Consider the following 21,451-nt stretch of genomic DNA (forward strand, 5'->3'; position numbering starts at 1 on the left):
CTGCCTGCTCTCTTGACAGGTCAGAGTCCAGCTCCATCCCTGTCTGTAAAAGTACAGAGCAGAGAGATCCAACAGCTGTTCATCCCTGCAGTGTTATCTACCGCACAGTCGTGACTGTGCCTCATCACAGCAATGGCCACTGGCCTTACTATGAACCACAAAGCAGAAGAAATGCAGACTTCAGCCTTGCTCTTACCTGCAGTAACCACAGCCAGGAAGGTCCTGGGCCCTCCCTTTGCAGCCATGTCACCCTGTACCACTATTTTGCAAAGCTGCTGCAAAGGGTTGAGCCAGTTAATACTCTGAGCCACGTCTGTGACACTACTTGTTGTGCAAGACACGGCAGGGCCAATCTCTGCCTCACCTCCAGCTGCCTCTCACAACACCAGTCTTCACTGCTGTTTAGAATCACAGAATCATTTAGACTGGAAAAAACCTCTAAGTCCATAGAGTCCAAATGTTAACCCAGCATTGCCATGTTTATCACTAAACCATGTCCACAAGTGTCATATCCACTATTTAACCCAACAGAAGGACACAGCAGCCCCAGCCAGACCAGAGAAATCATCAGGAAGGTCAGGAGCAGTTAGTTCATTCATTTTATTTTAGATCCTACATGAGGTAGGGACAGACAGAACCTGTCAAACTACTAAGAGTTTGTCATACTCCAGGGTATTAGTAGCATAACAAGAACAGCTAGACTACATGTGCATTATTAATCACCTGAAACTATTTGATGACAATCCAGCGAGTTGAAGGCAGGAGACAGCAAGTGGTTACATGGAGCCATGATGACATCAGTCCCTCCCCCAGCTCACCCCTATCCAACCTGTAGAGCTGCAGCTCTGGCTCATGGAGATGCTCCTCAGCGGCACAGAGACACCAGCACCTTCCTTAGGATGGCACTGGATTGAAAATCAATCTCCACTGATTTGAGACTAGCTGTTGGGGCGGGGACATGCAGCCACTGGTTCCTGATGCTCAGGAGGACTCTCTCACCCCAGGCCACATGCAGCAGGACTCCAGGGCAGTGGCACTTGATTTGTGCCTTGTCAAACACGATAGGAGACAGTTCCTACCCACAGCTTTAGAGATCAGAGAAGAAACTTGACGCAGCACTGACATAACACCTATTTTGGGCCCCTAAGACTGGCCAGAGTTGAGCCAGGCTGACCTTTTCCACAATTCACTGGGCTGCCACAGCAGAAATTCAGTCTGTAATTTGCTTTATAACATTGCAGATGAGAGGACATCCAGGCCAGCTCCCAGCTCCCCCTTCCCAGCCTACCTTTGCACAGCTAACTGAACAGCACAATCCGTGGGTTATCTTGATATTGTTCCACAGCAGACACGTTTTTCCAGACCCTCTGACCATGCACCAAACAATCTCACTGCTGCAATGGGCTCCTCCTCCCTACTCAAAGGGTTTTCACAGGTCTCTCCACCCCAGTACACCACCACAGCCAACTGCTGCAATTTCCAATAAGGTGATAACACAAAATAGACAGTAAAACAATGGTTTATATGGTAAAAAAATATTTTTCTCAGTATGCGCTTGCAGGAGACCATTCTGGGTGATCACCTCTCTGCTGGAGCCAGGGTCCTGTTACTACAAGTATCTTTTAAAGAGAAATCCTTATCCCAGCTAGATCCTTTCCCCAGAGTTCCAGCAAACCCTTGGGCAGCACTCAGTGGCAGGAAATAAGAGTTCAGATGCTGAAATACCTTGATGGAAAGAAGAGTAGAGAAATGCAGGAAATGTGGGAAAAACTAGTTGGTAACTCCACAGTTATTAAGCGCTTCAGGTTAGGGAGGGCCTAGATATAAAGCCAGCAGGATGAGACTGGAAGGTTGACCACAGTGCCCAGGGCTGTACAAGAAGTCTTGGGCATCTCCAAAGACAGAGGTGCCACAATGCTTCTAGGAAAGGATCCCACCACTTCAGCCAGGTTCTGCTCTCAACATCACCTTGCACAGCAGCTCTCTCCTCATCATGGAAGGGTGGGGCTGTGTACATGGATAATCAGAGGGAACAGAACTGTCTAAACACATCTCAGTGAGAAACCTGAAGTGTTCTGAACCTGAAGTGTTCTGGGGAAGTGTTCTGGGTATAGCTCTGTAATTACCTGTTACCCTCCTTCAGCTGCAGTTTCTTCCAAGGGCAGGGGAGCCAGAGGTGCTTCCTCCCCCACAACTGATCACCCCAAACAGTCCTAGCTGGCTCCTAACCTGCCCATTCCCACAGGTGACATCAGCTCACCCTCCACCAAAGACTAGGGACATCGTATCCATCCCACCCTGAACTACTTACCAAACAACCCCTGCCCAGCAATGAAGAGAGGAGTCTATTTTACTGCTGTTTCTAATTCTGCTCAGTAAATAATGTGGCCTCCTGCTGATCTCCAGTAGAGGCAAGAGGGCAAGGTTGACAAAAGCAGTATCAATTTCATCCCAATGTTAGCCTCTTTTCAGATGGCTCATTTCAAATCCCAGCTCACTGCTGCAGGCTTCTTCCTCAACACTCCTGACTGAGGGCAAGCCAGCAGATCAAAGTCCTTTCACCAGCTTACTCATGCCCATTTAAAACAGACACCCTAGGAAGTGACTCAGCCACCAGCACGGAAAAGTATCGCACTGGCTCTGCTCCTGCTCCCATCCATACTGGTGGTTGAAATCAACCACAAAGCCACAGAGCTTGATTCTCAGACAACTCTAGGATTTACAAAAGACCTCCTCCAGCAGACAGGACTTCACACCCACCCAGCTGGGCATGGAAGGCCCTGCTGCAGGCAAGAGCTGTCGTAAACAGCTTCCCCATTCACCCTGTGCTCTCCACTCACCATGATGCAGGAGATGGCAGCACATGCTCCTTCCTGGTCCTACATCCCTTTTAGTAACAACCCTCCTCGGCAGACCTGGGAATACTTGTTTCAAAAGAAACTCGTGAAAAGAAGGACTTTGTTTACAACTGGAAGTGATTTCTGGATGACAGACTCATTCAACAGAGGAGAAAAAGCCGTGAAACATTAAGACAGGATAAATCTTAACTCACAGCATCAGCCCCGCTCCAGTGCAGCCCCAATGACTCCGTGACTCAAAGTAGTAGAGGCCCAACAGACCACACAGGCTGAAGATGGAGCTCAGAGTATAAATGTAGACTAACATCTAGTTACAGTGCTAGGCAATGACTAGCCCTACCCAGAGCTGGGAAGATCCACAAATATTTCCAAGAAGTTGCAAAGGTTTCATTGGCCATTCCTCACTCACATAGCATGTGTCCATCTGCTCAAGGAGCTCCAACATTTGGTACCCAGTTTCTACACTGTCCTAGGGCAAATACTTTTCCTATTCACCTGAAACCTCCCATGACCTTTCCCATGGACGAGAGTGGGGGAGCAGAGCCTGGCACTGCCATGCCTGTTACTGCTTTAACCTCTGCAGTCTGGAAGATGAACTTGGCCCTGATGGCAGATTTCCATGAGAACTAGAATAGATTATATTTTATTATATATATTGTATTATATATATTGTAATACTGGCATTCAGGGGTAAAATGAGGCTCAAAGAGCCTGGGAGAGCAGCTGCCAGGCCACTAGCATGCTGAATGCAGAACTGAAAGAAAAAAAGGAAAGCAGACAGTTCCCACCCACTGTGAGGCAGCAGCTTCCCCAGCAATCGCTGTACAAGAGGTGCCAGGAATGGCAGGAACTCAGATTTTGTGTGATGTTCAAGCATGGGAGTCCCTTTGGAAGCACCCACAGTCCTGCTGTGCAGGTCTGTTATGACACCTGCTGGCCAAAGGCACCCCTGCAGCACCTGACACCAGCCTGCTCCGTTCTTCTTAATCCTAATGATCTAGTTGAATTGATCTAATAATCTCAATGATCAGTTGAAGGATCTAATTTCCATTGACTTCATGTGAGAGCAGGAACAAGGCAACAGAGGGTGGTCAGGACACTGAGCATCTTGGGCACCCCAAGATAATCTCAGCAGCAGCTCAGTTATCTGTCCTGTGCTGTAAGCTGCTGTGCAGTTTTGTCTTCTTACCCCACTTTTGTTTGAGCAAAGTGCATCCTGGAAGGAGCAAGCATTGTGGAGCTACAAGAGGACATGGAGAAGAAACTTATTACAAAAGCCTACCAGACCTTTCTGAGGCATGAGGGCTCAGCCAGGGTTCCATCATTGCAATCACATTTACAATCCAAGCTAGCTCCCACCCCGCTGAAGACCCAACCCTTTATGTCCACTGCTGGGAGCCAGATTTCACACCTATATATTTATTATATATACACATCCCGTGGGGACAAGGGAATGCTTCCCATTGCATGGTTTTCTTGAACAATTGTCCATGCTGCTTGGTCAGGCTGCAACGTCACTCTTCCCATGGACTCATATCTGTGTCAATGGCCACGCAGTTATAGGCAGCATAGCGCAACTTCTCTTCACATACCTTGGCTCTAGGGATGACAGGAAGGAAAAAAAAAAGATAAGGAGGAGCTGCTATTGCTGCATTTGCCAGTTGAGAAGACAAGATGTTTTCTGAAATGGAAGATATGTTTCACCAGGGGCTCACAGAGCAGCCACGTGGGACAGGCAGGGAATATAAGTGTGGCAAAGTGATGGAGCCCAATCAGCACCAATGTTAAGAAGAGAGCCCACACACAGTCCCCCCCCAGACACTGGGAAGCATCAAAACTTACGTAGCATAGTTGGGCAAGAAGAGGGTGCTGGAGCAGGTGGATGACTCTGGCAAGGCATCTGTTGTCTCTGAGCTGGAAAAAGGTGACACTCTGATTAGAACCAGCAGGCCAGGGAGCCCAGACAACCCATCCCTTTGGTGTGGGATCTGTCAGCCTTGCAGTCTACAGAAGAATGGACTTACCCCATCTTGTCTGGATAGATGTAGATCCGGGCTGGTAGGCGACTTCTGCCAGTGACAAATCTGAGGAAGCGACTGCGATCCTCTGTGAAGGAAAAGCAAAGACATCAGGAAACCCTAGAGGGATGTGAGATGCAGTACAGCTGCTTCCAGGTATCCCCAGCACTAGTGAGCAGTCCCTTCAGCCTAGCTGCTTGCTTTCCTTCAGTGGTTTCCCTCCCAGCCAGCAGGCAGGAGCTGTCATGGCACAACATATGCATGGACAGAGCTAATTGCTCACCATTGGTGAAGTTATTGAGTGCTTCCCAGAAGTACTGAACACGAGTATCCTGTGGCTCAAAGTCCTCAAACCGGGCTGTCAGAAAGGACACAAAGAAGGAGTTTAATAAAGGTGTGAGCTCCTCCCTCTTTGGCAGTGGGTGTCTGCAGGGTGCGACCATGTAGACCCAAGGTGCAAGGAACATATATAGACAGGCCCCTCCCAGGAAACAGCCAGATCCACATCTCAGTTCCACAGGGGCTCAGATACTGGCAGCTTAGGGATGCCCCAGCCTCTACTGTGAGGCCCAGGAATGAAGTCAAAGAACTGTCCCCATCAACACCCAGCTAAAGGTAAGAAGTACACAGGACCATATTCTCACTGTAAGAAAGGCTAATACTGGCCTCTCACACTTCTCTTTGTGCCAGCACAGACAGATGACAGTCTTGTTTTCAGGAAGAGAGTTTTCAGCAAAACCCTTCACTTACTGAGCCTCTTCAGGGCATCAACTGTGACTTCAGGGTCTCCACAGACCTTTTTTTCAAGCTCCTGCCATGTAAGGAGGTCAAGAACAGCTTGGGGCACCACCTTCAGCAGCCCAGCCTGCATGGCCATGATCTGAAAAGGAGACAAGGCAGTTAAGCAGCCCATTACTCTGACTCAAGGTTGAGCCTAGGGACTCTAATGGATTCAAGCCATGTGACTGCTCAGCACATGCTCCAAAGAACCTGAAGAAATGGGACACAATCCCAGAGAGATTCAGAAACCTGTGACAGATCTGTGAATAAAATCCATTATCACCCATGCTATTAGAAGCCACTTTGCTTCTCAACAACTCCATAGGCTCCAGGACCCCACCGAAAGGGCTGGATACCATTGCCCTAATGAGCACAGGGACACTAACCACAGTGCATTTTACCAGAAACAGGCTAGGGGCAGGTCTCTGGGAGCCAATGACCACCCACAGGGTGGGACAGTGTCACCTGCTCCTTGCTCTCCTCCAGCCGAGCCTTTTGCACCAGGCGGATGAACTCCTTGCGGTCCTCGTAGCGCACAGCGGTGTTGCTGCCATTGGGGATCAGCTCCACCATGCGCTGGTCACTCAGCACTGTTGTGTAGGTCAGCTCATTCCCAAACTTGAATTCAAAGGTGTCTTTATCCATGACTTCCATCACCTCCAGGAGCTTCACCTGTCCAGGCACCAAGTAAGTGTATGTTAGAGAGATGGCCAGAGAGCAGTGATGTGCCCAAGTCCTCATCTTCTCCCCAGACAAGTGACAGTGACACAACATGGGATATGCTGCCTTAAAGCTGTTTAGCAGACCTTGGGCCATTGCATGCTTGAAGCAGCAGTCAGCATGTCTGCATCTCTATAACAGCATTTGCTACTTCTTTATAGCTAAAAGTTGTCCTTTGTTGTCTTTATTTGACATATCATAGGAGGATGAGGAGAGGAACACAAATCAGCACCTTGCCGAGTGCTACAAGGAATAGGATAGGCACAGCCTCCCAGTCCCTCTCACCAACACGGAGTCCACAGCAGGGAAGTCTTTGCTCCAGCTGACCTCTTCCCCTGTTAATTGCTTCCATACAAAGCCAGGAAGAGCCAGGACCTGAAGAAAAAAAGAGATTTTATTGACTCTGTGTCAAAATTAGACCTCCCCAAAGATGGAGATAGGTCTCAACAATGCAGACACGAAGAGGCTTCCCTACTTCCCCCTCCACATGCAGAGCTCATTGTAGCTGAGTAGAGACCAAACACTATCTCCCAAGTTGTTAGAAGCATCCCCCAAAACTCAGGCTGTGAGTTCTCCAAACTGCTTGGCCCCAAACATGTCTTGTCCCAACATGTGACCACAGAGCCTTTCCATACTACTGTTAAACAGGCTGCAGGAGACTTTTGCTGCAGGCAGCAACTCTTCTCAGAGGCATGGGATTGAAAACTTACCAGAAACTCCTTGCCCCTCAGAGCTGCTCCCATGATCTGCCCAATCCACTCGTACTTTGGGAAGTCTTTACAGGAGGGGTTGGGGACATACATGTCCCTAGCTTCTCCAGTGCCATTACCCTGGAGTGAGAGGCAAAACTCCAAGTCATAATTTCAGCACAGCATGAAACACCACAGACTACTCCTGCCATGCCTCTGGGCACTTCTCACAGCAGAAGTGGGCTAAACTCTCCATCCCCCTTGGCAATATTCCCAGTGAGAGACTGGTATCCAGGCACTTGTCAGCATATTCTAAAATGAAATGCCACAAAGCAAACTACCCAAGCCCTCACAAAGAAAAGCTTTGGATCCAGAAAAGTAGGTATGTCCCTGGCATGCAAGGGGACAGGGACAGTGCTGCACTGCCAGGAATGGAAGGGTTTGCCCCAAACATCCCAACACACAGCACCTGGTTGGATGTGCGCACGAAGAAGGGCAGAGGCACAGGGGTGTCTGCTGAGCTGGGGCACAGCTCTTCTGACATGTCTGCTAGGCTGTCCCGAAAACCACCACCTGCAACCCCAAAAGAAGGGCATTTTTAGTGATGTGAACTCCCCATGTGCTGATCCTCAGAGTTATGGAGCAAAGATGAGGATTTCTGGTCCAACCTGACCCTGGGTTGAGCGGAAGGCTCCTGTTAGAGCCTTAGGACATTGGAGAAAGTAAGACAAGAGAAATAACATCTCTGCCTGGCCTGTGGAGAACAGCCAGAAGGATCACTGGCCCTGGTAAAGCTGCAGTTAGTGACTAATGGAAGTCTGGTCCACATTCCAGCACTCTTTATCTAGGACATAGCCTGGGGTGGCAGGACAAGGCAACCTGCTTTCCTTCTCTCCTCCATGGGAATTAACACTGGAACTGAACAAAAGTACCTACAACAGTCACCTCATCAACCCCCAACTGCTCCAGAGGAGCTCTGGTCTCCTGCAACCCCTACCTTGGTCGATGATGCCCTCTGCGATAAATTTGCACTCCCACCACTGGTCGTAACGCAACGGCCACCTGTGGAGAACCAGGTATCACCTGAGGTGCTGCTCAAAGCCAAGGAGGTGCTGGGACAGGCACAGTAGGGACATCAAGGGACTAGGGTAAAACAGTCTGAGTTAAGGACAGGACAAGATCTCAATGTCCAGAGACAACTGCATCCTCAGTAGGGAGGTGACACATTGGGGGATGGGCCCTGATCCCATGGCTGAGCTGGCTCCTGTCCTAGCTAAACCTCTCCAGAGAACAGGACATGAGCTTCCCAAACACCCTGTTGTGACAGGCCATAGCTCCCAGCACTGCATAATGCCTTCCCTCCCCAGTATGCTTACCTATAATCTAGAGGTTTTTCAAACTTGTCTGAAGGTTTCAGGCCTTCATATACCTGCAACAAGCAGAGATAGTCAAGGTTGGCATCCCCTCTCCAGGGGAACTGGTGCCACATCAAGGCAGGTACATCAAACACATCAAGTCTCACAGCAGTTTGGGGTGCTTGTGCACACATACAGAGTCCCAAATCTATTGGAGGTGAGGAGAGAGTGGACACAGGAAGATCAGCATTGCTGTAAACCACAACACAGAACTGTATGCAGCTACTTGATTGTTGTCACACAGTAAAGAATTCTTTACAGCCTTTTTAGTGCAACAGGATTGTTACACTCTCCATTAACAACATGCCACAGAGAGCATCCAGGATAGAGTATAGATTTCAACTCAGAGATCCCAAATCCCTCCTAGATGTTATTCCTGGATATGGGACCATCAGCACATGTAATTGTAGAGCCTGTGAGTCATGTGAAGAGGCCTTGAAGGCTTGGTCAATCTCCAGCTCTAAGCTGTCCCTTCCACCCATCCTAATGCAGATAATTTTGATTTTGGGATGCTCCACTCTCCCCAGTACAGCAGGGTCCCTTGCAGGAGGGACAGTACCTGGGTGAAGACAGCATTCTTGCAGCTGGGGTCCAGGGCAGGGTTGTCCCGGTGCTCCATGGCCAGGCGTCGGTTAATGTAGAGCCTTGGCATGAAGTTGGGCTTGCTGGTCTCTGAGTCCTTCAGACACTGCGTAATGAGAGCTGTGCGCTTCTTGGACAACAGCAAGAATTGCTTGATGTGCTGCCAACAGGGATGCACAAAACATGTCACCTACTGTCTGCTGAAGTAGTCTGCCATCACATCTCCAGGTTTTTCCCTTTCCCAGGGCCTTCACACACAGACACATTCTCATTGACAGTATTTACTCCCCTTCTGCCTCTGAAACATTCTGCATTCTGGCTTAAGGCAGATAACAAGCTCAGCCCTCAAGCCACCAGCTGTCATCTGATGCTCACATTTCAGTGTTGCTTAGACTCCCCTTTACCCTCACTCTCACCAGAACACTGGTCTTACTATCCCTTTTAGCTGTAATCAAAGCCATCTCCTCTAAACAAACAAGAATCCTCAAATGTTTTGGGTCCCATGTTGACCTGGCACAGGAATTACAGTGCATTCTGACACAAGGCTTAGAAACAAACAGAATGGGGCTATCCTGGTAATGTCCAGCATGTGTATTCTTGGAGAGAAAGGAAAGCAGACAACTAGAGGGATGAACTCAGCACTATGAAAAGGATGAAAAGCAAAAGCTTATTAAAGCCAGGAAGAATGTTACTGGTAAAAGCCTTGATGTTTGGACAAGCCAGCTCAAAGCTGCTGGCAGGAAGTGCAAGAACAGAGCGTCCTGGGCTGAGATCTTGGAGGAGAATGTGCATCCAGCTTGCGTGCCCAGTGCTGCTATGATCCAAGCCCCTTTGAGGGTGAAATGTTCTGGTTTGAGCCCACTTGTTAGCCCACAGCTACATGCTTCTACATCAGCAGTTTAGTAGGAAAATAAAAAATATCACCTTTCACAGAGTTAGTGACCTAAGCTCAGAAAGGTATTTCCCTCCAGCTGCTTTAAAGGCAACAAGCCTGCCTCCTTTGCCACAGCAGGAGCACCATCACCCTGCCAGACTGAGGCCCCAACAAGACACAGAGCCAACTGCTCACCTTGAGTTTGCTGAACGTGCCAACAGTGTGGTCCCAGGCTGGCACCAAGTGATGCAGGACACTGTCCAGGAGCTTGATGAATCTAAATCCCAAAGATATTGCAACAAGGAGTGATGGGGATCTGCACAAGCCTGTTCCAGACCACACCACAAGCAGAAAAAAAACTAATCCAAACCAAACCCAGAACAGTTTTTTACATCATGTAGCGTCTGGTACTAAATTCCCATTCCCCGGGCACTGCAGGGATTTTGCATCCCTTACAAGCAACTCTGCATATACCTAACCCCGACGCTGCACATATATGTTGTGCCTGTGACACACCAGACACTGTGAACTTGAGCTACAGATCTCCTCTGAAAGCATAAGGGAGCCACCCTAGACGGTTGTTTTGGTTTTTATTCCCAAATGACTCCTATTTTCTCCAGTGTCCAGGATGTCTGTCTCAAGAGAAGTGTCGTAGTTTTACAGCCTCCTCTTATGCTGGAGATGGCATCAGTCCCTGCAGGCAATGGCACCTGCCTGCTCCCCTCCACACAGTACCTTTGAATGAGCACAGCCCTTCGGTACAGCAGATCAGGGTCAGTCCCTTCTAGGCGAGGGTAACGCACCAAATTGGGCAACTGGAACATGTCAGCACTGAGCCCCAAGTCCCTCTGCCGCGAGGATTTGATTTTGATGCCTCGGATACGAACATCAATCCCATCATCTGCCAAGAAAGACCATGGATGATATGCCAAGATCACAAGAAAGCAAGCCTTAAATAAAGTATAGGAGATCAATAAGCAAAAACAGTAGGAATGTACCAGCTCCACCAGCTCTGGGGCTGGGCACCAAGAGCCTCAAATACCTCTGTGAAGAAAAAGCAGGGCATTTACAGAAGAAATATAATTAAACAATTGAAGGCAGAGAAAAATACGATGAAAGCTGAGAATTTGCAAAACTTCAGATCTCCCAGGAGTTTCCCATGGCTCTTTTGAATCTCATCTAAAACAGCCCACAAGGAGAAGAAGAACAAGTAACAGAATAAACTCTTAATGTACAGTATTTTAGAGATGCCTTATGGATGTGGCCACAACAGCCAGCCCTACCTCTGCACTCCACAATCCGGATCTCGATGACAGGCAGGTGTGTTGTCATGTCCTCAAGGATGCACACATCCCCAATATAGCTCCTGCAAACAGAGCACAGATGAGGACTGAAGGGCTGTTCCCTCACCCATCCTGCCAAAATCAACTCAGACATTTTTAAGGGAAGATGGTTTGCATAATTTGAAATGGGAGCCTATGGCAAGAACTCAGTTCTTGCTTACAATACAGCTGAATGCCTGCTGGTGAGTCAGGTCCAGGTACCATGATTTTGATGTGTCTCACAACTGGACGAGGAGAGCCCTGATGACCGTACCATGCTATTGTAGGCAGAGTGAACCTGCATCCCGGAGAGCCTGGCTGGTGCTGCATGAGTGCTTCAGGCCAGTGTTCAGCACCTTGGGCCCCTGCAAGAGCCAGGACACCCTGTGCACCTCCACCCACTCACTCATCAATGCCGACATCGTTGAGTTTCTTCAGATTGTCCCCCTCGCCCCCATACACAGCAACCCGCTTGGGCATGAAGTTCTCATCAGTGGTATCCACTGTCAGCAGCAGCTTCCTGCAAAGGGAAGCAGGACATTAAGGAGAAGGCAACTGTATCAGAACACCTATTGCTACTCCCTCTCATCACTTGGTCATGTTGTTACTAAGCTGGGATTCCCAGGTACCTGTGACAATGCTAAAACCCCTTCAAGCCCACAGCCAGAGTAAGGGCTGAGGGGCAGGAAGCACAGGCAAATTTGGGCCACAACACTCAGGCAGAGAGGGAATGGCTAAGCTTGCCCCAGTCACTAGCCAGCATGTAGAGCAGAGATGAATGTAGAGCAGATGGAGATGACTCACTTGACAATGGTGCCTTTCTTCATGTTGAGCCGCACCCAGTGCTGGCCCTGGGACCCATCACTCTCCCAGTATGTGTCGGCATGGCTGTCTGTCAGGCAGGACACATTGAAGTCCTCCTGGAAGAGGGCGAGTGAAGATCAGATGGGTGTAGGATTAACTTCTCCTTAATAGTTACTTTCATCATGAATCTTAATGTCAGAGGGCATCACATTGGCCTGTTCCCTTTGCTGGGTTGTACCCTTTGGTGGGTAGACACCAGGAGTGCACAGGACACAGAACACTAGGGCTGACCCACGGAGTATCAAACACCCCCTAAAATCAGCTTTACAAGTAATATTAGCACTGGCTTCTCAAACCACTTTTTCTCCAGGGGATACGGTACACAACATGCTGCATGACACTCCCCAGGCTTTTCTCCCACATCCTCAAACAGAGTCCAGTCCAGGCCAGAGCAGCACAGCAAGCACTATCCACGCTTCCCAGCCCCACAGCACAGCGGGGCTGATGTAGCTTTGTCCCTTTAACCCACCGTGTAGGAGGAGACATCGATGCTGTCCACGTACTGCTTAACGCTGCCCAAGTTCTCATCCTCCTTCCCAATGTGGTCATATAGGAAATGCACCAGGTCTTCATCACATTCGTAAGTCCATGTTGGGGGCACAAACCTAGCAGGGAAAAGGGATTACCGGGTCTGGAGAGCCAGAGGCAGCCAGGCTAATGGGTCAAAAAAGGAAGGTACATATCCTGCTTGTCTTGCTCTGTTTCCTGCTTTTTGCAGGCATATCTAGGACAGGACTGTGCTGTGCAGAGCTGCCTGTCTTCCCCCCTCTCCCCCAAGTCTGCAAGAGACAACTGTCCAGGCAGCCACAAGAGACAGAAGCTTGTCCCTCACCACTGTCCCAGCAGGAGTCAGGAAACAGTCATACCGAAGCTTCTCTACTGCAGCCTCATCCTGCTCCATGGGCCTGGGTTTTGCTCCGAGGCGCAGGGAGTATGTCAGATCCACCACCTGCTCCCATCTGAAACAACACAGAGAAGTGGAGTGAGAACATCCCAGTTGGTGATCGAGGAGTAGCTGTAAGGGGAAGACTGGGGTTTAAAGCCCCACCATGCTTAATTCTCCATCACCTTCAGCATCATCTGCTGTACTTTCCTTTCCAACTATGTCTACTCCTTCCACATCCCCCTGGGCATGTGACAAGCACAGTGCCCGAGCCAAACCCAGACCACTCCACATCCGGCATCCCTCTTGCCTCACTTCCATGAAACCTGTCCAAGCAGACCGGGGGTTCCCTAGCCCGAGGCAGGAGGGGCCGTGGGCCAGATCCCGAGCCCGCACAGAGGTGAGCACCTCCGCGCTCCCGGGGACCCAGCGGGACACCGCGGCCCCGCACCTGATGACGGGCTTGTAATCCACTCCGAACAGCTGCTGCTGCCGCTGGATCCGTTCCGTGGACTCCACGGGCACCAGCCGGTCCCCGCCGTCGGCATGCTTGCACACCAGCACCCACCCCTCCTCGAGATCGCAGCCGCTCCGGTACTCTTCCAGCTGCTCCTGTGGGGAGAGCCGGCAGTCAGGCGAGGCCGGGCCGAGCCCTTCGCGGGCCGCCGGTCCCGCGTTACCTTGCTGAGCTTGACCCAGAGCCCGGCGCCGTTGCAGTACTCCTCGCCGGTGGCGCGCAGGCAGCCGCCCTTCCGCACCTCGATCGTGGCCCGCGCCGCCCGCTTGCCGCCCCGCGCCGGCCCCGGGCTGTCCCCCACGCTGAGCAGGCTGCGGGCGGCGGCGGCCGCGGCGGCCGAGGGGTCCTTGCAGATCTTGTACTGCACCTCCCGCGGCACGTAGCAGAGCGCGGCGGGCAGCGCCCGGGCGCGGCGGAAGCACTCGCTGCACTGCAGCAGGAACCGCAGCCGGCCCAGCACCTGGTGCGGCGCCTCCCCGCCTGCCCTCATCGCGCTCCGGACACCGGCTCCGCTGCGCTCCGGTTTACGGCGAACCCCGCCCGCCGACAGCCAAGATGGCGGCGCCCGGCAGGGCCGGACGTAGAGCAAGATGGCGGCGCCCGTGTCACGTACAGAGGAGTGGGGCAAGATGGCAGCGTACGGAGGGGCGGAAGCCGGGCAAGGGGCGGGGAAAGATGGCGGCGCGAGCGGGGCGGGATGGGGGCGGGACCGGGCGGACCACGCCGCGTCTGGGGGCAACTGAGAGGCCGGGGACGGGCGGAGGAGGATGGAGGGTGGCGAGCGGCTCCTGTAAGTAACCGGAACCGGGCAGGCCTGCGTCCCTTTCTAGTGTGGTAACGGGGCCACGTTCCGACTCCTGCACGGGGGATACTGGTGTGGCTCTGGGAACGGCGATCTGGCACTGTGGGAGCACTGTGGATAGTAGTTTCGTGCTGAGATCCTGTACTGCGAACTGTGCTCTGGGGACACCGCCGAGGCACTGGAGTGGCCCTGGGATTATGGTGCTGGCACAAGAGTCCAGTACTGGGTCACTAGAGACGCTCTGGGCGGGGAGGGAGCGGGATGATCCTGCCCTGGGAGGGATCAGCGGGGCCACTGGTGTGGTAGTTAATTCACCGGTCCCAAGTGGAGGTTCTGGGGACTTTGTTCGCATAGGCCCCGCGGTTGCCGGGGCTCCCCTCCCAGGTGGAGGCCGGACTCCAGAAGCCCCACAGTGGGGAGGTTGGGGCCGCGTGGCCTGGCACAGACCGCGGGGAATGCAGGACGGCCCGCCCCGCGCCCCGCTCGTCCCAAATCTCTCCGGGCGGGAGCAACTGGTGGCCCCGATAACTTAATCTCGTGGGTCCTGGGCAGCGCATCGCCGCTCCCCCGGGGGAGCCCGCGGTCCTCGGCAGGAAGAAGTCCTGGGCTGTGGCAGGGAGAATTTATCACATTTGTCACAGCTGGGCGCAAGCCTCTTCTACGGTCAAGAAGTGGGGATAAGCCGCTTACCTCTGGCACCTTCTGCCCCAGCGTGGGGACCTGTCAGGGCTCCCAGACCCATCGTGGGTGACAACCTGTACCTGCTCTTTGCTCCGCAGCCCCAAAGGTTTCCCCAAGCTGAAGAACGACACGTTCCTGCGCGCGGCGCGTGGGGAGGAGACGGAGCACACCCCGGTGTGGTGCATGCGGCAGGCCGGGCGGTACCTGCCAGGTGAGCCGTGGAGGTGTGCGGGGGGTAGCAAAGGGGCCTCGGGAAGAACCCAATAACATTTGTTGTGGTCCGTTGTAGAGTTTTTGGAGACACGGGCCTCACAGGATTTCTTTGCCACTTGCCGGAGCCCCAAATTGTGCTGTGAGCTGACACTGCAGGTGAGCATCACTCAGGGGTCTGTGTGTCCCCTCTCCCTTCCCAGATGGATATGGGGAGAAACCTTGGTTCTAACCATCCTGGGTGGCCTCAGTAAATTGTGCAGCCCTTGGGGACTCCACTTCCTCGTGTGCTTGAGCACCTCCTCCATGGGAAGAGAGTTGCAACCCCTCACTAACATTGCCTCTTCCTCTGTGCAGCCACTAAGACGATTCCCCCTGGATGCTGCCATCATCTTCTCTGACATCTTGGTGGTGCCCCAGGTGAGAGCCATGGCCAATGCCATGGGAAACAGCAGCTGGCAACAGGGCAGAGTTCAGGGCTGCCCCATTCCTGCTTCTCCATTCTCCCCTGTCCCCAGGCACTGGGCATGGAGGTTGTTATGGTCCCTGGTAAAGGACCCACATTCACAGAGCCTCTGAAGGAGGTGGAGGATCTGCTGAAACTGCGACAGAAGGTGGATGTCACCGCAGAGTTAGGTTACGTCTTCCAGGCCATCACACTGACACGACACAGCCTGGAGGGCAAGGTGCCCCTCATCGGCTTCTCAGGGGCACCGGTAAGTGACGTGGCTCCTCTGTGTGGGTTTCCCTAATGGGCTCCTCTGCTCTCAGGGTGAGACCAGCTATGGCACCCCCAGCTGTGGGTGCTACATGGGTGCGTAAGGGGCAGCATTCAATGCAGGAGCAGCTGTGCCCCAGGCTCTGGGGTGCTCACAGGTCCTGCCTTCAGCACTACGACTGGGACTTTGTGTCTTCTTTCATCTCCATCATTCCCCTCACTTCTCCTCACAGTGGACACTCATGTCCTACATGATTGAAGGTGGTGGCTCCACTACAATGGCCAAGGCCAAGAGCTGGCTCTACCGTCACCCTGAGGCAAGCCACCGCCTGCTACGGCTGCTGGCCGACGTCATCATTGACTACCTGGTGGGGCAGGTGGCTGCTGGAGCACAGGTTTGTCCTGGGGCAATGGAGACAAGGACAAGAAGGAATACAGGGACTGAGGGTCTGCTCTCCCAGTCCCATGGGAAAGTGGTTGAGTCACTATCCCTGGAGGTGTTTGATAGACAAGTAGATGGGGCACTTGGGGACATGCTTTATTGGTGGATTTGGCAGTGCTGGGTTAATGGTCAAACTCAATATTATCTTGAAGGTCTTTTCCAGCATAAAGGTTTCTGTGTCCCTGGCAGGCGCTTCAGCTGTTTGAGTCCCATGCAGGGCACCTGGGCCCAGAACTGTTTCAGGACTTCGCCCTGCCTTACATCCGAGACATTGCCCAGGCTGTCAAAAGCAAGCTGAAGGAGGAGGCACTGCCCTTGGTGCCCATGGTGAGTCAGGGCTGCCTGGATTGACCCTGACATCTGAGGGCTGCTGGAGAGGGGTGCATTCCCGGGTACCTGCTTCCTTCAGTCCAGCCCGTGGAGAGGGGTCTGACTCACAGCAGTTGCTGCCCATCTCCTCCCTCCCCAGATCATCTTTGCCAAGGATGCGCACTACGCCCTGCGTGACCTGGCCCATGCAGGTTATGAGGTTGTTGGTCTCGACTGGACCATCCGGCCCCAGGAAGCTCGGTAAGAGTCTGACACAGGGCTCAGGTGTCTGGCCAAGATCCCAGGCCAGGTACTCTGACCTCCTTCTCTGGAAGGACATTGGTCTGGACATTGCTACTTCAAAGGTGAGGATAGTTGGGCTACCATGCTAGAGCTTCTAAAGGCTGTGCTGAGGGGTCCTGGGTGTCCTGTGATAGGGGCTGCAGGCACCTGGCTGCCCTCAGCCCCTCTACGACATGCAGCAACTCACCTGCTTCCTCCCTGCTGCAGTGCACAGGTAGGAAAAGAAGTCACCCTGCAAGGGAACCTGGATCCATGTGCTCTCTATGCACCCAAGGTGAGCCAGGGCCATTTCCAGCAACTACTTCAAGCCTGTGTTAAAGGCTTTCTGCCTCAGCTTCCCCACTGCAGCATTGGCTTATGTCCCAGGAGTCCCCCAGGCTAGCTGGGGAGGGGGGGGACTAGTGGGGGGTAAAATACCCTGAGCTGGATTGGTCTGACATATGGTTTCCTACCATACCTACAGGAGAAGATTGGCGAGCTGGTGAAGAAGATGCTGGAGAGTTTTGGGACCCAACGCTATATTGCCAACCTGGGCCACGGCCTCTACCCTGACATGAACCCTGAACATGTGGGTGCCTTTGTGGAAGCCGTGCATGCTCATTCCCGTCATATCAACAAGCACAGCTGAGCCTGGGCCCTGGGGACAGGACTCTGGTTTGGGCACAGTCACCCATGTTGTCAGAGGGCTCACCCTAGGCTGGGCTGCAGCATTAAACCAGGACCTTCTCTGCAGCAGCCGTGTGACTCTGGCTGGGGGATGGGGAACTGGATAGCCCTGAAGGAGTTGGGAAGTCATGGCAGGCTGCTAGAGGAGCATGTGCAGTGAGGGCGAGCCCCTGAGCCCTATCCTGCAGGTCAAAATGGGGAAACAGGGATGGCAGAAAATTGTGGAGGGTGCCTCTCCCTGCCAGGCTGCAGAGGATGTGAGCCCAGGTTACAACAGCCATCTGAGGATGGCCGTGCTTAGCCCTGCTAGGGAAGGTGAGCTGCCTGAGGCTGGCAGGGTCACAGCCTGGGAGCTTGGGGCTCACAGTCCACCACTGGCAGATTCAGTATTAGCTGTCCCACAGTCCTGCTCAAGTTGGAATGGGCAATGTGTCCTCAAACCAGAGTAGTCTCAAGGGGCTGGGAGACACAGCAGGACTCACCTGGGAGACAGCTAGCAAAGTGGCAGGAGAACCTCTGACACAGCACCACCAGCACCCTGCCACACTGGCTGGGATGGCAGCAGAGGCACCATGGCCTTCCTCCTCCAGCTCCTAAAGCCTCTTTAGGTCCTAGAGTGTTCTCCCATGTACACCTCCCATCTCCTCTGATCCTCGGGGCCAAGCTTGCCTGGGCTCAGCAAACCCTGCAAAAAAGCAGCCCAGAAACCTTGAGTTACAGCTCCTTGCCACCCCATCCCACACTGCAGCACACTCACTGGTCCAGGTTGGCAGCAGGATGGATTAAGACATGGGCAGAAACGCTGTTCTAGCTGGCATGGATAGGGCAGTGTCTCCATCATGGGCAAGGACCTGATAACACTGTACATAGCAGGGAATTGCACCCAGAAGCAGCCAGGGTCCCTTGTCCCTGCTCTGTCCTCCTCCTTGGGGCACAGGAGCTGGCTAGCACAGGAGGCTGTGACACTGCTCTGCACAAGTGTGGTGACCACCCCTGACTTCAGAGAAAGGCAGACACAAGTGAGAGACACAGGAGGTAATGTTCATCCCTTTTATTATTAAACATCAGATGAAGAGGTCGCACACACACATACACGCACGCACGCAAAACAAAACAAAAAAAAAAAAAGGGGGAAGGAAAAAAGAGAGAAACAGACTGGTTGAAGACTGCTATTTTGGTGGCGACACAGACTGAGTACAATTGGGTTCCTGGCCAGAGCGCAGACATGAGTCACTTGCCAAAAAATGAAACCAGACAGCAGATAACTAGCGCACGTTCTCTAACTACAAGTCACCATCCAGACTGGCCCTGGCCCCCCCCAGCCCTCCCAACCTGCTGGCAAAGAAATGAACCAAAACTGAAGAGCCACCGGCCCAGGGCTGGAGTGTGCCCCCAGTGCGGGGCGAGCCAGGAAGGGCCGAGCGTTGGCAGCACCACGGAATTGGGAACGGTGCGGGAAGGTGACGCGGCTGCCCCTCCCTCCCCTGGAGCCAGCAGCCCTGGTGCCCGCCCAGGCACTCCACCCTTCACCCACCCTGCGATGGGCTGAGTCCTCCATCGCCAGCATCTGTGTGTGTCCAAGCAAGCATCGTCCCGAGGTCCTTCCTTTGCTATCCTCCAGTGCCGGGCTGCTGCTCCTCCATCCATCTGTCCGTCCATCCCAGGGCTGTGAGTTGAGTAGATGTTCGCCTCCCCCCCACACCCTTCTTGCTGCTGACGATGCCATGGGAACCTGAGAAATGTTCGCGTGCCTCCTCCTCTTTTTGTCTGTGGTTTTGTGTGGGTTTTTTAAATAATAGTTATAATAATAATAACAATAATAATAATAATAGCAATAATAAAAATAATCGCCCCAGCCCACAACAATTTCAAGTATCCCCCAAATAAAAGACAGAATTATAAATAATTATAACTTTACAATTTAATAATTGACACATATACTATAGTATTTACAGTATCATAAATGCTTTTTTTTTGTGTTACTTTTAGTAAGCAATCCCTGAGAACAGTTACTTTTACTTGTTTTTATTGAAGTATCTTCACAAATAGAGGAGTTTGCATGTCTCGGGCGGGCGGGAGAAGCGCTCTGCAAAGCCATCGCTTTTGGTGACGCATGAGGTTCTAGTGTCGCAGGTTTCTTTGCTTGTTTTTTGTTTTCCTTTTTTTTTTGTTTTTTCCTTTTTTTTTTGTTAAATTCCCCACATAATTTTAAAGATTTTTCACTTTGCAACCTTCGTATCCCTCCAGCGACCACGTCCTTCAGGAAAGAGGTATTAGATTTCCAGGTTAGCTTTTGGTATTGGCAAGGGAGGGCAGGGGGCTGAGTAAACCATCCTTTTTCCCCGTGGTTGCCTTTTGGTTTGTGCCCAAGGAATCTCTGGATCCTCTCAGTGTGTGAAATGGTTAAATCCAAGAAAGAGTAACACTAAAAGAAAAAAAAAAAAGAAAACAAACAAACAAAAAAAAGAAACAGAAGACCAAAACAGAGCAGCCTCTGCCAGTGGGGGGGAAGCTGATCTCCACTTCCTTCCTTCTTCTCTCCCAAGTCCCCGTGCTGCTGCCAGACCCTGCCAGTGAGCATGGCAGGAGCCAGGGCTCACCCAAACCGTTCTCGCACCAGCAGCATCAGTTTTTTCTTGCCTTTGTAGATTTGTTTAAGATTGTCAATGAACTGGGCGAACTGTATGTGCCCGTCCTGCGCCAGGAGGAAGGTCTCCCTGGCCTTGCTGAGGAACTCGATGAACTCCCCATAGTGCCGTGGGCTGATGTGGGTGAGCCGGGAGTGGGTGGTGTTGATGTAGGCGCTTATCGTCGCGTCCAGCAGCTGCCGCAGGGGCGCTTTGTCAGTGGACATCAGCTTCCCCGAGTTCCTGCGCCCAGGGATGCCGGCCAGCCCTGGCGCTGTCATGGTGCAGCGGCGAAGGATGTCCGAGAGCACTGTGGCACAGTGCACGCTCTTCACCACCAGTGGGATGATGGCTGCCAGCTCGTTTTTGCCCAGGGAGTGGCTCAAGGCGCAGGCCCAGAGCACATCATTGATGGCTGGGTGAGTGTCCTGGTTGTAGGCCAGGTTGAGATGTGTCATGGCCAACGAGGCCAGTTTGAAGGCTCGAAGTGGGTAGCCCCGGTGTTCCATGTAGCGGGCGATGGTGAAGAGCTGTGTGTAGGTCATGCCGGTGGAGGCAGCATCAATGACTATCTGGTAGGCGGTCTCAAAGGCGATGTGGTCCTTCTCACAGAGGGTCAGGGCAGACAGGGCGCAGTTCTGGGGGTCCTTCATGGCGCACTGCAGGGCCAGGGTACGGGCACAGCTGGCCAGCTCCTCCCTCTGTGGGTAGTCCAGGCTCAGGCGCAGGATGGTGTTGTGGGACATCACCGTGGCTGCCACAATGCTGGTAGCTTCCGTGGGTGTGAACAATGAGTACCAGCTCTGCAGGATGCTCACCAGGGCCCTCACTCCTGCAAGAAAACACCGTGATCACAGCACAGCCCTGGAACCTGACTCAGGTCATAGGGTTCCTCTGAGACCCAGAAACAGGGCAAAACCAGCCTACAGCAGTGCTGAGCTGCTGCCTCTGCCCCAAGAGGGAGAGGACAGAGGGGGACAGGCAGAGGCCAACCTGCACTGCCGTGCTGCAGGGCACAGAGACCACCACTGGCCTGGGCCAGGTAACAGGGCACCCATCCCAGTCCCAAAACTGGCCACTGCTGCAGTCCCAACCCTGTCAGCTGGTGCTCTGAGGTGAATTCAGTTACCCAGGAAGAAATGAGAGACTTGTGAGAAGCTCAGAGCTAGGT

The 21,451-nt window shown here is 52.6% G+C and overlaps 3 protein-coding genes across 4 annotated transcripts in view; 1 reads left to right on the forward strand and 2 right to left on the reverse strand.

Moving 5' to 3' along the window:
* Positions 1-4,261: 4,261 nt before the first annotated feature.
* Positions 4,262-14,138, reverse strand: LOC102109410 (E3 ubiquitin-protein ligase HECTD3-like). The gene is made up of 21 exons (XM_005521100.3): positions 13,686-14,138; positions 13,457-13,617; positions 12,989-13,081; positions 12,592-12,727; positions 12,063-12,178; positions 11,665-11,778; positions 11,220-11,302; positions 10,672-10,837; positions 10,132-10,213; positions 9,040-9,222; positions 8,442-8,494; positions 8,063-8,127; positions 7,535-7,638; positions 7,087-7,206; positions 6,662-6,751; positions 6,122-6,328; positions 5,627-5,756; positions 5,160-5,234; positions 4,883-4,964; positions 4,701-4,772; positions 4,262-4,457 (listed from the first exon to the last, which is right to left on the reverse strand). Exons 1-21 carry the CDS (start codon positions 14,010-14,012, stop codon positions 4,373-4,375), a joined length of 2,544 nt encoding a protein of 847 aa, XP_005521157.2. The 5' UTR covers positions 14,013-14,138; the 3' UTR covers positions 4,262-4,372.
* A 93-nt stretch (positions 14,139-14,231) lies between these two features.
* UROD (uroporphyrinogen decarboxylase) lies at positions 14,232-20,193 on the forward strand. Of its 2 annotated transcripts, XM_005521101.3 has the most exons (10): positions 14,232-14,312; positions 15,104-15,216; positions 15,295-15,374; positions 15,573-15,635; positions 15,734-15,931; positions 16,167-16,328; positions 16,565-16,702; positions 16,845-16,945; positions 17,195-17,261; positions 17,451-20,193. In XM_005521101.3, exons 1-10 carry the CDS (start codon positions 14,290-14,292, stop codon positions 17,613-17,615), a joined length of 1,110 nt encoding a protein of 369 aa, XP_005521158.1. In that variant the 5' UTR covers positions 14,232-14,289; the 3' UTR covers positions 17,616-20,193. The 2 variants fall into 2 exon arrangements, with proteins under 2 accessions (XP_005521158.1, XP_014106263.1); XM_014250788.2 differs by lacking the exon at positions 17,195-17,261 and having other exon boundaries at positions 17,451-17,604.
* Positions 18,690-21,451, reverse strand: part of ZSWIM5 (zinc finger SWIM-type containing 5) — a 97,982-nt gene continuing 95,220 nt past the window's right edge. Inside the window, exon 14 of the mRNA XM_014250787.2 lies at positions 18,690-21,112. Coding sequence (XP_014106262.2) covers positions 20,250-21,112 — 863 coding nt within the window. The 3' untranslated portion in view covers positions 18,690-20,249. The remainder of the gene's footprint in view (positions 21,113-21,451) is intronic.

Source organism: Pseudopodoces humilis, chromosome 10, assembly GCF_049639895.1.
Source record: "Pseudopodoces humilis isolate 2021_Gansu_Grassland_sample_001 chromosome 10, ASM4963989v1, whole genome shotgun sequence".
NCBI lineage: Eukaryota > Metazoa > Chordata > Aves > Passeriformes > Paridae > Pseudopodoces > Pseudopodoces humilis.